The 15,836-nt window shown below is 32.8% G+C and overlaps 1 protein-coding gene across 1 annotated transcript in view; it reads right to left on the bottom strand.

Moving 5' to 3' along the window:
- AGPS (alkylglycerone phosphate synthase) overlaps positions 1-15,836 on the bottom strand; it is a 107,684-nt gene that overhangs the window by 49,481 nt on the left and 42,367 nt on the right. Inside the window, 3 exon segments of the mRNA XM_084892366.1 lie at positions 1,506-1,633; positions 9,384-9,492; positions 12,461-12,586. Of these exon segments, the coding sequence (XP_084748492.1) occupies positions 1,506-1,633; positions 9,384-9,492; positions 12,461-12,586 (363 nt within the window).

Genomic DNA, 15,836 nt, shown 5'->3' with positions numbered 1-15,836 from the left:
TTAGCAAATACATAGCATAATATTATCTATCCCAAAGTTCTAGTAAATTGGAGCACTTAAGGATTTCAACTCTTAGTATTCACTTATACTTTAACCCAACCAAAGTAACCTGCCACAAGTTTAAGAATGTTCATTCTAGGAATATACTTCTTTTTAAACTCTCCACTCTACCCAGCAGTAAGGCCATCAATATTAGGGGGCCTTTGACTAATTCTTGATGGGCGAAGCAATCTAAATGATAAGTAACTGAAACTACTTGAAAATTATAAAAATTATCCTTGTCAACTGTTAGATTAGTAAGAAGTCCATATAGCTGACCTTCCTAAAAGTGGGAACTAAAGAAAGAATGAGTGTCTCAAAAGTAAAACTGGGTGCAAGAAAATGGTAAATATGTGGGTAAATGTAGGTTTTTTTGTTTTGTTTTTTTTGCTTATCTTAAATTTCTTTAAAACATTCATAGTGATTCTCTTGGGATAGCTAGAAGATCGGACTCTTCACTACTTTTCATTTGAGTACCTTATAAAGTCTACAATAAATATTGAGTACTCGCTTGGTAAAATTCCATTGCCTTACCAGATCCTCCCTCTATACTACTCTGGAAAATTTCAGGATAACCTATGATATGTAACATTAGAAAACTCCATTGCCCTCAAGATTCTAGTCCAGTATAACTTAAGTATTAAAGAATTCCAGGAGTTTGAAGAAAGCAAGAAGAAGGTGAAGTATATTCCCTTAACTAAATTCTGTTAGGAAATGTTGAAATAATAGTTTTTTCACAAATCATTGTAGTTCAAACAATGAAGAAATGCAAGAATTTCCACATTGATACACTGAACTAAATAAATTTTATTGCATTAATTGCATTGCCTAGTCTTTTAAAACCCTTGAAAATATATCTTTTTTTTAAGGGAGGAGAAAAAAGGAAATTATTTTACTAAACATATTACATTATGCTATACTAAATTATAATACTTAAGCTACAGATTAGGCAATATTATAAAATAAAGAAGGGTCTGGTAGCACCACATTCTAAGAATTGATAAAGTTTAACTACCTAGATACAATATAATTTCTAAATGTCTGGGCCATAAGTATTCAGCTGTTTATTTTGATTTCAACGAATGTCTTAATTTAAGAAAAACTAAATATTGCTTCAATTCATAACAAACCATCTTACTCAAAAATAACTTAAGAAAACATAACATTAAATAAAAGGCAAAGTCATTAGAAGCCATCAACCCAAGTATATTTCTTACCTTGGCTTAAAATTGTATAACACTCTTTAAACCAAGAAGTAGATGTATAATTACTTTTTTTTTTAAATAGCAGCTGCACTTAATGGGATGATTTAACAACATTACCATTTCATATAGGACTGGGTAAAAAAATCACAAATATAACACAATAAAATATGAAGATTATATGTGACATATAAAAATCAATTATGCAGAATTTTAAATATAAGTATATATGTGTGGGTTTATTTTTGTTGTTTTGTTGGTTACCTGTTTTGCAATTTCTCTTAAACAGGCTACTCCTTGTTCAAAATTAGGGAAAGCTACTGAGCCATACTTTTGATATTCTGGGACTGGTCTGATTTTTATTGTAGCTTCTGTTATCACACCAAGAGTTCCTGAAAAAGAAGGGGGAATAATCCAATATGTCACATGCCAATTTTCTAAATCATATTTAAATCTATTTACTTAATTAATTTATTCTATTATTATTATTTAAACCTGTTTATTCTGAGGGAATAATGGCTACTCAAGGTTTTCTATAAAAACTAGGCAAATTTTCTATTTTCTAAGAAGTTTATAGAGTACATTTTTCTTGATTATACATAAATATTTTAAAACATTTTTAAGGTAACCTTTCTCCAAGAAGGTTACATTTAAATAATTTTATGCACAACGAGCATGGCTCAGTGGTTGAGTATCAACCTATGAACCAGGAGGTCATGGTTCAATTCTGGTCAGGGTACATGCCAGAGTTCGTGGGCTCGATCCCTAGTGTGGGGCATGCAGAAGGCAGCCTATCAATGATTTTCTTATCATTGATGTTTCTATCTCTCCCTCTCCCTTCCTCTCACAAATCAATAAAAATATATTTTTTTAAAGCAACAGGTTTTTGTATCTTACATGCATTCATACAAAAGTGTATTTTGATATTTGTGCCTATTTTTACTGTGAGAACAATTTATTGGGGACAAAAAGAACTTTCCATGAGCACTTAAGGGGATAGAAGAAATTAGAGGGACTATTACAACTTGCCTTTTTTCTTAAGAATTCATATAAGGAAAAGACAAAGGCAAGGGAGATGCCCTTGTATGAAATCAAAAACACAGATATTTAATAGACAAAATTTAGCATAAATATACAGCACAAGAGGACCAGCAATGAAACAAATATTCTTTTCTTTCTTACATGAAGGAGTGGGGGACAAATCAGAGAAAATAAGTCAAATATAACTATATGACATGATCTATATATCTATACTAAAATATATGAAGAAACATGGTTAAAACAAATTGTATTCACAAGACAAGCTTTTCAAATCAGTGGTTTCTGATGTACTAATGATAAAAATTAATACTATTAAACTTTTTGCAAATTATAGAAAAAGGAAAATTTTGAAATTGTAGAACTTCACTACAATATTTGAAATAAAAGGATCGCAAAAATCAAAGCTCCAAATAAATGTATAATATACCTAAAATAAAATGTCAATATATATAATTAAAGATTAAAAAGTACTAAGTCTATAAAAAGTAAATCATATTACATTAGATCACATATAGAGGAGATTTCCTTCCAAGATATCAAATATGGACCTATTATGACATGTAAAAATCACAAAGCTCTGCAATTTTGACCCAATTATATTTAATAATAATAAAAAAAGATATATCTTGTCCATTTTAAAAGATAACAAGTTGATTAGATTTTCTTTTATTTTAGCATCTTTGTTTAATTATAATTCATAGACCATAAAATTCACCCATTTAAAGTATAAAACTCAATATATGCAACTTTATTAACCACAATCTAAGTTCATTTTTATCACTCCAAAAAAGAAACCTATCAAACAATCATTCTCTATTTCCCACTCCCTACTCCCCTGACACACACCACAGCCCTAGACAACCACCAATCTATTTTCGGTCTCTGTGAAGTTTCCTATTCTAGGCATTGTATATAAATAGAATCTTAAAATATGTGGTCTTTTAATTGGCTCCTTTCACTTAGTAGGGATGGGGAACCTTTTTCCTGCCAAGGGCTATTTGGATATTTATAACATCACTCAGGGCCATACAAAATCATCAACCTAAAAATTAGCCTGCTACATTTGGTGAAACATTTAATTAACTCACCCCTACGGCCTTGGCAGGGCCAGACCAAATGATTTCTCAGGCTTTTACAGCCCATGGGTAGGACATTGTCTCTCACCCACCCACCCCCCTTTAATCAATCATGCTTATGTAATGAAACTCTGCAAAATAGCAGAAAATGGAAGGACATAAGTAAACTTATTAGAGATGTAAGCAAAACTGTAGGTCAGTTAATTTGCCTGGGTAGGAACAGTGGGGATACTGGAAGCCCTAGCTAGAGCAATCAGGCAAAAATAAAAGAGGCATCAGAATTGACAAGGAAGAAGACTGGCTCTGTTTGCGGAAGACATGATCTTATATAGAAAAAATCCTAAAGACTCAATAAAAAAGCTCTTAAAACTAATCAATAAATTCAGTAGTTACAAGATACAAAATTAACATACAAAAATTCATAGGGTTTAAATACACTACCGATAAATTTTATAAAAAACAAATAAATTGATCCCATTTACAACAGCATCTAATACAATAAAATACTTAAAAATCGATTTAACCAGTGAGGTGAAAGATCCCTACTCTGAAAACTATAAGACATTGATAAAAGAAATCAAAGACACAAGTACAGTAAATAGAAAGGTATCCCATGTTCATTTATTGGGAGAATTAATATTGTTAACATGTCAATACTAGAAAAAAAAAACAGCTATAAGTTCAATGCAATCACTATACAATTCCAATGGTATTTTTTGCAGAAATTAAAAAACATACACACCACTCCTAAAATTTATGGTGGTAGGGACCACAAAAGATCCGGGACAACAAAAAGAAATCCTAAACCAGAGGTGTCACCCTTCCTCTCTCAATAAAAATCAATAAAAACATACTTTAAAAATAAAGAAATTTAAATGCTTCAATTGTTATTAAATACTAGTCGCCAGATGCACAAATGAAGATTTGTGCAAGAATGGGCCTTCGTTCTCCTGACTACCAGCACCACCTATGCTCTGGCCAGAGCAGCCTTTCTGCTTTCCCACACTATCCCAGAGGCCGGGAGCAGCTGGGGTGGTGTGAACGCCTGAGTTGTCACCATGGCAATGATACAAGCTTCCTGACCCATGATCAGCTCCTGTGTATGCAAATTAACCCAACATCTTTGTTGGGTTAATTTGCATACTCACTCCTGATTGGCTGCTGGGTATCATGAAGGTATGGTCAATTAGCATGTTACTCTTTCATTAGGAAGATAAAATATAAGTATTTGCTTGAAGTAAATAAAATCTTTCATAATATGGAAATATACTTTTAGGTGACTTCAAGGCAGAGAAGATTGGCAGCCATTTGATTCTGAATCCTCTCCCTCTACTTTACCCCCCCAAAAAAACATAAAAAATCAATCTTATACTCAAAAATAACAGATTTCAAGGAAAAACAAATAAAACCACTCAGGAGTTACACCTTCATTATTACAAGGAAACACAAAACATTATGACCTTCAAAATACCTGTAAGCAGAAATTTTTTTAAAATTCCAAAAGACCTCGACAGCCTTCTAGCTGCTACAAGCTTGTAAGAGCAGAAAATAAGAGGAGACTTAAAAGATTGCAAAAGAAAGAGTATAGAGTAGTAGAGGATTTGGAGGAAGCATAGACAAAATCAACCCCAGAATGCCAGAGTGCAACAGAAATGTCAAAATATTATACAAGGTTTGGTAATCCATAGCTCTGGCTATTGGAGGGGTTTGAAAAATGGAAAAAACCAGAAATGGTAGCCTTGGAGAAGCAAGGGGAGTATCTTCAAGGGAGCATCATATTTTGAGAAGTGTGGTACTCGTTGGAGACAAAGCAGTGAAGGGGAAGGATAAAATAAAAAATAAAAATTACTAATCTCATAGACATGAAAGAGATACAAGGCATGTCATGCCTTCTCTCAACAAAACCACCACCATCCATAAAGCAAGAAGCACAAAAGAGGTTAGAAGTGACAGGGGAAAAAAAGAAAAGAAAACAAAACAAAATAAAACCCACTCTCAAACGAGGAATCCTTTCCAAATAATAAACAGGAACAGAAAAGCAGACCAAATCCATAAAAGCCTATTGGGAAAAAAATCAGAAAATGTAAACAAAAGCTTTTCTGTGGGTGAAAAGCTCCCCCAAACCAACCATGAATCTAAAAACTGTAATACATTTCAAACTGAATTAAATATTGTCAAACAAGTATTTGGGGATATGAAAAAATTGCTAAATCAGAAATTTACTAAAATACTAAAACTTAAATGGACAAAACAAAAAAAAACAAAACAAAAAAAACCCCACAAGAAATAAAATAAGAGATGATCAGTAACAATAACAACAAAAACATAAAGAAAGAAGGCTAATTTATAAGGCATCCAAAGAGAACAGAAAATAGATTCAAATGAAAATTTAATAAAGGGCATTGAAGAAAGATAGAAAAATAACTAGAGAATGAAAATGAAATAAAAAAAATAAATCAAGAAAAAAGGTTAGAGAGGGGGGGAGTAAAAAATAAAAAAGTCAGAGAAACAGTGGTTGAAATGGAAAAGAAAGGAAATCAGCTATCTGAATAAGAAAAATAAAAACAATGCGGAAAACCCCTAATATTTAATACTACAATTCAAAAAATTTTTCCACAAATAAAATAAGATCCGAATATTTACATAGAAATGGTGCACTAGGTTCCAGAGCAAAATGACACAGGACAATAAATTCGGAGTTGTAAAAGCAAGTAAATTTTAACAATAATGAAACAAAAAATTATCAGGGCCTCCAGGCAAAAAAGAGGAATCAAGTTACAAAGGCAAGAAAGCTGGCATCAGGTTTTAAAACAACAAACAGTAGAGCAGCATTTTCAAAAAACTAGGCAAGAAAGTGTGACGTAAGGATATTACATCCACTCAAACTGACCTGCAAGTATAAGACCATAGAAAACCAGTTTAGAACATTCCAGAACTCATGGGCTATAGATCTGTGCCTCTCCTGAGGAATCCAGTAAAGGATAAGCTTTATTTAACCAAAAGGTGACTAGTAAGACTACAAAAAAAGAACCTATAGTAAGCATTTAACTTATTTCATCCTACAGAAAAGGTTAAAAGGTGGGTCATCGGTGTATGTTTTTAAAACAAGTACTTTTAATAACACTTTCCAAATAGAAAAGCAAATTATTATAAGTTACTAGTAAACTCCATACATAGAAGAAGAATACAAAGCATTTCAAAAGCTTTCACTATTTATTATAATTTTCATTATATTGATCATGTTAGAGCATTTAAAATGAGAGCTGCCTGTTAAAATAAAATACAAGAAGTTCATAACATCAAACAAGACAAAAACATTAAAGTAGTTAGTCACATGTGTAACTTAGTAACATAGGGGAAATTAAATGATAACACTTTCAAGATTGTCCTCAAATGATTTAACTGTGACAAAAGAAAAATATTATTAAAGCTCAAGGAAAAGTTATGATTCACAGTTAAGGCAGGAGGTTATTTAGATAGTTTAAAATAGCAAATACTAATACATTTTATAAAAGAATATGATTTCACATGAAATTACTTCCTCAGTCATGCTATCTCCTGGCCTATATTATGACTTTACATCCACATACATACAGACATGGGGATTAGGGACCATAATTATACTTGTAAAGGTCATTAATGCCAAAATAATAAAGTCACAATAATAGTGATGAATTTAACATTTACTGAGTACTTACTACATACTTATAAACTGCTTAGCATAATCTCATTCAATCCTCACAAAAAACTTATAAAGATTTTTACTTTATTATCCTCATATTATAGCTGAAGTCACTGGGAATAGAAAATTACATAAATTACACAAAGTTACAAAAACATAAGTAATGAAATCAGAATTGAAATCCCTATCTAATAGATTCACAGTTCATGCTCTTAAATCATTATGGCATTCTTCATGCACATTTATAATAAAATTTCATTTAAATAGAGTAATTTACCCTAGCATATGTTTTTATACATCATATTTCTTTTGCATATTTATTATAATAATGAGTTTGTCTTTATTAAATTTATTTAATAATTAACTAGAGGGAGGCAGTCCAATCTTTTAAATAAAGTTCAAACTATTTTAAAAAGGCATAAAGACTATATTATCTCTAACCACCCTAATAACCTTTACCATTCTGCCCTTCAACCTGCTACCACTCTACCCTACAATTAAATCTTACGTTCCCATTCTACCGAAAAACTGAGAGCTTCATAAAACAGACATGGTTCTTTCTTACTTCTAAGCCTGACCACATGCAGTTTTCTCTGCAGGACAATTCTCTCCCACCTTCTCTCTCAACCTTTTCTGAAGTTACTTTCTCCTTATCCACCCTCAAGGACCACTTTGAGCATGGCTTCTCTTGGGAAGTCTTCCTAATACCTATACATGTGACCTTTTGCCTATATTTTCCAGTGTTTACTTCTATCAGAGAATTTATCAATCTGTATTATTATGGTCTATTATTACCTGTGTCCAGAGTGTGCCAGCACAGTACCTAGCAAGCAGAATTTTTAAAATGCTAATCAATGGGATTTTTAAAATGTCTAGAGTGGTTACTTGAAAAGATAATTTATATTTATCATTTTTTATACTTGTTATTATTCAATTTGATATCTATTGGAAAAAGTTATATACTTTTAGTAAACTTTCAGATGATGCAATAGTACAAAAAGTCCCAAAATAAGAGAACTGTATTATTTAAAGGAATTTAACATTTTATTTTTATAATAAAAACTGTTCTGTTTTTTCCTTAGAAGAGTATACTGATTAGAAAAGGAGTAAGAACAAACAAGAAAAATAACAAAAACTCAGACACAGGCAACAGTATGGTGGCTGCCAGAGGGAAGAGGAATGGGGTAATAAAAGGTAAAGGGGGTCAACTACATGGTGACGGAAGAAGACTGTGGGCACACAATGCAATAAACAGATAATGTGTCCTAGCGCTGTACACTTGAAACCTATAAAATGCTATTAACCAATGTCACCCCAATAAATTTAATTAAAAACATAAAAAATAAAAATTGGAAAATTAAGAGTAAACTGGGGAGATATCTTGACAAAAGTCTGTTATGAAAAAGTTCTAAACTATTCCACTGATCATAACTCAATAGTTGACCTCTAGCATGTCCTAAGACACATAGTGTGTTTTTCCCTCCTTGATATTAGTATCAAAAATTAGAATTTACCCCCCTAGGTTATTATAAACTGTTTATATCCATGCATATAACTAAATGTTTCCAACTCCATCTTTTTTTCAGCTTGTACCACCTTCTGAAGTTAGTATTGAGTTCCTCTGCTAGTTTAGAAACCCTGTTTTATCTTATTTCTCTGCATTTTAGGAGTTTCCCTTTCTACCATTCTAAGAATTAAAAAATGGGCACATGTTCACCTTCAATTCACAGTGCCTACATAATAGTTAATTTGAAAAATAAAAAAAAGATCAGTATTTTTTCTAATTGGTTCAAGAATTAAATATTTAGAATAAAATAAAGAACTACATAACATCAAGTAGCCAAGCAAAGGATACCATTTCAGTAGTTAAATAAATAAAAGACCAACGTAAGTTTTAAAAGTATATGAATCAAAAGAATTTTTAATTCCACTTCTTAAACAAAGCAAATAGCAATAATAACAGATATAATTATACAAATACAAGACATAAAACAACACTTTATCAGCCCTTTCCCCCTAATTATTCAGACATTAAAGAATATTTTTAATCCTAACAACTACTTTTCTTAATATTATTAAAAACTCTAAAAGAAAAATAAAATAAAACCAAAAGACCAAGCTGTCTCTAAAACTATAAAAAAAGTAAAATGCAAAAGGAAATTTAATAAGATGTTCTCATAATAAAAACTTTATGAAATACTAAAGTTAATGAAACTTAAAAAATGTCATTATTATTTAAATAAATGTCTTTCTTTCAAATATTTGATATCACAATATCACAGATTCTCACAAACCTGAGTCAGTAACATGTATTTTTCATAATAAATTTGCAGTTATATTTACCTTCAGATCCCATGATGAAGTGATGGATATCAGGGCCTGTTGACATACGAGGTCCTTGACAGCTTTTTTCTATTATACCTCTAGGTGTTACCATTTTTATATGAACCACCTGTATAATACAATGCACGATGTAAGTTCTAGCCATTTATCAATGACTGTTGTGTGTGTACACACATCCAGTTATTTATATAAAACACTACTTTTTAAATATTGGGTTAGGTAATAAATGTTGCTGCTCTTCAGAATTCTAATATCTTTTCCTAATTATTAAACTAAAAATAAATTTTATAAACTTTAAAAGAGGGATAAATCAATCAATTATTGATCTAGATATATTCATTATCTTAAGAACACCTTAAGCACATTTCTTTGAACCAAATTTAATCTTGGGTTATCTATGTAGCAAAGAACTAAAGGACAGAAAAAATAGGTTAAATATTTCACTTATTTAAAATTATCATTCATCTCAAACACTGCTTTGAATTCTAAAAATATATTCTTGCCTTATCCTCTCCTTCAACATAGCTAATCTGCCTCCTTAGGAAGGAAGAGTGAAAAGATTAAAGTATTAATTATGATCAAGTCAAAGATGGGATGAAGAGGGAGATCCAATGACTGAGGTAAAGAGGGAGAAAGAAATATGTGTGATATATGTGAGATATGTTTCACACAGGTGAAAAAGTAACTACACTGTGTGGGGGAGGGGTTGTCATTCAAAAATATTCCTGAGATCTGAATCTAAAATAGTTAGGTAAAAATCCAACACATTTTTAGAATGATTTTTGAACAAATAAATAAAAATATATATATGTTTGTGAGCATGCCAAGAAAATGGTGTGTAAAAATAAGTACAAAGATATTAAAAGTGTTAAAAATTACTTTATTTAGTTAATATAATAGCATATCTGAATTTCCTTCTATGTTTCATAACTGAATAGTATACCAAGAAATCTTTCACAGAAGCAATGGATTATTGCTGATGGCCAAGAGCTTCAACTTTATAGCAAACCATAAAAATCATGATCATTTAATCAAATGATCAGGAAATCATTTATGAAGAGATAACCATTAAATTAAAAATATTTGAGTTGGACTTAAAATGACCTTAAAAACAAGTAGCAATCAGAATGCAAGATGAAAAGTTTATCCTATAACATATAGAAAGTACCAAGACATCTCAATTTTCAGGTTATCATATTAAAATTTTATACTAACCATCTTCAGCTTTTTTCAAACAACTAAATAGGTATTAGTATCATTATTTATTGTATTTGAACGAATTACACAATAATATTGCATAATTTTGAGAAATATTTTTAACACAAGAAATATAATGTTTTTCATGAATTCTACTCTAACCACATAAAGGAATATATCAACTTCAGTAGTTTTCATAAAAGCAATTAATGTAAATTAAGAGTTTCAGTGGAAATTATATATTATAAAAAAATTTTATGCTAAAATTAAAATATGCTAAGTAATTATTAATGCAAATAAGTACATTACAATGTATGCTATAACTTATGGCCCTTAAATTATTTTAAAAAGGATGAAAATAAATTACATGCTTTAGTAGTATTAAATATAGCAATTTGTCAAATATTTGCTTAACTCTGATAAAGCTCTTAATACAATAGCAAAAGGATCAAATTCTCTCTCTGAAACTGAATTTATTTTTAATACAAAATGAAAATTTGATTTCTAAAATATCAGTAAAAATATATAAAAAAAGAATAATGTAAACATTTAAAAAGTATACATAATACAGACACTTAAATTTCTGATGTAACTATAAAGAACCAAAATTCATTAAAGATTTAGTATTTCCAGTAATGAAGATATTGATAAAAATGTTGAAACTTTAGATTTGAAAAGCAAAGATAAGTAACTCTAAGAATAATGTTAGGAACATAACTTTAATAGTCTCATAAAGTTATTTAAAATTGTTATCAAAATATTGCTGATAAGGAAACTAACATTTTTGAAGAACCTACTACATACCAGGAACTGCTAAGAATTTTCATTTTACATCCTTTACGTTTTATAATTCTATACAGCAATTAATATAATTTATTCCATTTTACTGGGGAGAAAACTTGTTTAGAAAGGTTAATCAATTTGCCCAAGGTCACACAATTATCAGGTCAACTACTAAAAGAACAAATGGAACAAACGATACCTAATTCCTAACCAGAATGCCTTGTAATTGTTACACTATTATCAAAATAACAATCAGCCCTGGTTGGTTTGGCTCAGCAGGTAAAGTGTCAGCCTGCAGACTGAAGGGTCCTGGATTTGATTCCTGTCAAGAACACAAAACCGGGTTGCAGGCTCCATCCCCAGTAGGGGACATGCAAGAGGAAGCCATTCAATAATCCTCTCTCATTGATGTTTCTGTTTCTCTCCCTCCCTCCCTCTCTCCATCCCTCCCTCCCTCCCTCCCTCCCTCCCTCCCTCCCTCCCTCCTTCCCTCCCTCCCTCCCTCCCTTCCTCTCTCTCTCTCTCTCTCTCTCTCTCACTTCCTCCATCTCCCTTCTTCCCTGAAATCAATAAAAATATATTTAAAAATAATAATAATAACTGTCAGAGCACTGACACCAGATCAGTAAAACAAAATAGTGTGCACACAAAACACTAGAGGCTATATGGCCACTCACTAGAACATTTTTCATTCAGGCTCTTGAACACTATATAGAAAAATTATTTTTATAAAAATCTCCTAAGGCAAAAAAGTAACAATGATGAGATCATTTAAAGAAATTGACTAAAATCTTGGTATAGTTGAACACTGAAGCTCCATAAGGATTATCAAACAATATTTATATATTTTATGTCCGATACTATGAAACATTTCCAAGCTTAAATATCAATCACTTGAAAAAATAAAAATAAATATCAAGCACTTGAAAAGGAGCACCCTTAAGTAATGACCACTGCACAGTCAGCGTTACCATAATCAAAAGAAGTATATTTCTGAGGGGACTCCACCACCCAACTAAATTTTAAAAGGCTTCCAGCACTTTATAATAATCTCTATATATTAATCAACGATTATACGATAATTAAAAAAAATTTACCAGGTCTTCGATATTGCCATAGATATTCTTCTTCATGCCTGATGCCCGAGTAGATACCCATCCTCCCACAGTGCTGAATTCCAGGGAATCTGGTTCATGACCTGTACAATAACCACTTTCTTTAAGCTGAAAAGCAAACATGTAATGTTTTAGTAGTGAAAACTGTTCCATTTCACAAAGTACTCAACATATTAACTCTTCCCACTTTTAAATCCCCATAGGTCACTAGAATTTAATTCATTAAAGCCTATATACAAAACGAAATACTTGTTTCATCATACTTGTCCAAAAAAAAGTGTTTAAGCTTTTGCATCAAGGAAAACTTTACAACACTAAGATACCATCCAAAGACAGTTGTATTTTTCACAAGTTTACAAGACAATCTTACTGTTTATAACCTTTTATTTTAAAGCCAACTACCTAGCCTACTATTTTTTTCCACAAAGAGACCATGTAAATACTTATGGAGATCAGATTATGCTTAAACAACTGCCAACTTCACCTAAACACTTTCAATAACTAAAGCACTTAATCTCTTTTCCCCTACCCTAAGAGAATATGCAGCAGGCCTGCAGAAAACCCAAGCAAATTGCCTGTACTTAATTCTCTCTAGGAGTCATGCGTTTTAATGTACAGCCATCTGGCCAGGTTTCCTGCATGTAATACTGTCATTTATTTGTAATGCAGATTGTGCATTCCTGTACATTAAATAGTCACTTGTTTCTCATTTTTCTATATTAGCTTGGCTTTGCCAGCTGCACAGCACCTGAGGTTGAATGGATGCCCTTCACTGCAACACCAAAGCCATTTCACTGAAATCATTTTAAAGATTCTGCCATCTCATGTCAAACAGTACAGAACCACCATCTGCATACCCACTGTCTACTGCACTCAAGCTCATCAAAATGTGTTGACCATTTGATAGTCATCCAGTTAAGCAACTGCTCCTATTTTTCAAGTAACCCATGCATAGATGTAGAATATGTCAGCTATGCTTGTATCCACATATTTAAGTACTAGTGGCTTGGTGCACGAAATTCGTGAACATTCGAAGGGAATTAGAGGAAATATTTTAATATTGAACATTCGAAGGGAATTAGAGGAAATATTTTAATATTGCCCTTTGTTCTTTGCTGGGGATGGGGGATGCGATCCTCACATCCTGGGAGGCCGGGCGCAGGGGGCGGGGACACGAGCCTCAGGTCCCGGGCCCATTGCTGGGGGTGGGAATGTGAGCCTCATGTCCCAGGGGGTTTAGGGAGTGTGTTGCCAGGGACACGAGCCTCACATCCTGGGGGGCCTGGTGCAGGGGTTGGGGACGGCAACTTCATGTCCCGGGTGGCGCAAGTCCCTGTCCATGGACACTGCAAGTCCCCGCCAACCTGCTCCTGCTGCACATGCAGCCTACTGATTGGTCGTTACGTGAAGGCGTCCTGACCAATTTCCATATTACCCCATTATTAGACAGATGGTATGAAAGTTGTAATCCAAAATTTGAGCCAATTAGGTTAAATATAATTTAGCTTTCTCACACAATAATGCAAATTATTTATCTTTTCTGGGTTTGCTGCTAGGAAAACAAGGTTTAAAAATATATCAATTGCCATATAATAGGATTTTTTCACTAAATATCTAATATATTTATTTAATTTTAAGAGGTTAATAACCACAAAAAGGTAGCTTAAGTACATGACAAAACAGGTTAAAATGAAAATTATCAAACTGGAATATTTCTTTCCTAATGTTCAATCAATCTATATTTATATTATTTATTTTCAAAAGACTACTGCTTCTCAAATTTTCTAAAAGTAGAAGAAAAAGAAAAGATAATCATGGAAACTTAGATGTGCTAGGTACTAGGTACTAGGTACTAGGTAGTATTCATATATTCTCAAGACAAAATCTCCACATTACTGATACAGAAGCAAATAATTAAATACACATTTAAATTATTTCTATAAGCACATACAGAGTTTGGTACTCTATGTGCTTCCAGGACTTGTATGTCTATTTCCTTCACCAGGTTAGGGAAATCTTCTGTCATTACTTTTTCAAATAGGTTTTCAATTTTTTGTTTTCTGTTTTTTCCTTCCAGAACCTCCATGATGTGAAAGTTGGTATACTGGACATTTTCCAGAGGCTTCTTACATTATCTTAATTGTTTTTGTTAGTCTTTTTAATTTTTTTTTTTTTTTTCTGTTCTGATTGGGTGTTTTTTGCTTCCTTATATTCTAAATTGCTGATTTGATTCTTGGTTTTATCTACTTTACTATTGCTTCCCTGTAAATTATTCTTTATCTCAGTTAGCGTAACCATCTCTGACCGGTTCTTTTTTATGGTTTGCCATATCCTTTTTTATGCTGAAGTTCTCATTAAGTTTCTTGTGCATCTTATAACCATTGCTTTGGACTCTGTATCTGGTAGTTTGCTAACTTTCATTTCATTTAGTCCTTTTTCTGGATATTTCTCCTTTGCTTTCATTTGGGACCTGTTTTTTTATCTTCACATTTGGCTGCTTCACTATTTCTGTTTCTATGTATTAGATAGAGCTGCTATGTCTCCCAGACTTGGTAAAGGAGATGTCCTAAAGAGCCCAGTACCACAGCCTCCCCATTCAGCCAAGCTGAGCACTAGAGGTACACTTGTGTGGACTATGTGCATTCTCCTACTGTTGTGGAGCCTTGATTGCTGTTAATGACACTGGAAGAGATTGACTCCCAGGCCAATCAGCTGCAAGGACCAGCTACTACTATGGCAGAACTACTGTACAGAAACCAATTATATGAAGCAAATCTTGCTTCAGGGGGCTTTGGTGCTCACTGAGTCCACCCATTGAGTGTGTCACACATGGAGGCAGTAGGATTGTAATCTGGGGTGGTCTGAAGCTGTCTATTGAGTATGTGCAAGGTCAGCCATGGTCTGTGCCCTGCCTGGGGCTACTGGCAGGAGCTACAGAGTGATCTGCAGATGGCTGCTACTTGTTTTGAGTTTAGAGGTACCCAGGAGAGACCAAGCTGTGAACCAAAGCTAGCTGCCACTAGTGCGAGGTCTGAGGCCACTTAGCAAGAGTTACCAAGTATACAGAGGCTAGATGATGCTTGTTTCAGAGATTTTAGGAAAGTCTGAAGCATGAGCCAAGACAGGCCATTTCTATGAAAAAGCCACTAAAAACAGCATGGGTTGGCTTACAAGTTGGATGGGGCAGAATCTTAAGAAATCACCAGAGTAGGATGAATAGTGTGAGCCACACTGATGGAGACTCAGATATAGTGCCTGCCTGCTGATTCTGTGGGGTTGTCTCAGGAAAGGAAAAATGGTGGAAACTGGTTTGGCTCAGTGGATAGAGCATCAGATCTGCGGGCTGAAAGGTCCCAGG

This window comes from Pipistrellus hanaki (assembly GCF_964339955.1).
Source record: "Pipistrellus hanaki genome assembly, chromosome: 8".
NCBI classification, from domain to species: domain Eukaryota; kingdom Metazoa; phylum Chordata; class Mammalia; order Chiroptera; family Vespertilionidae; genus Pipistrellus; species Pipistrellus hanaki.
This window is presented reverse-complemented; position numbering and strand designations above follow the sequence as displayed.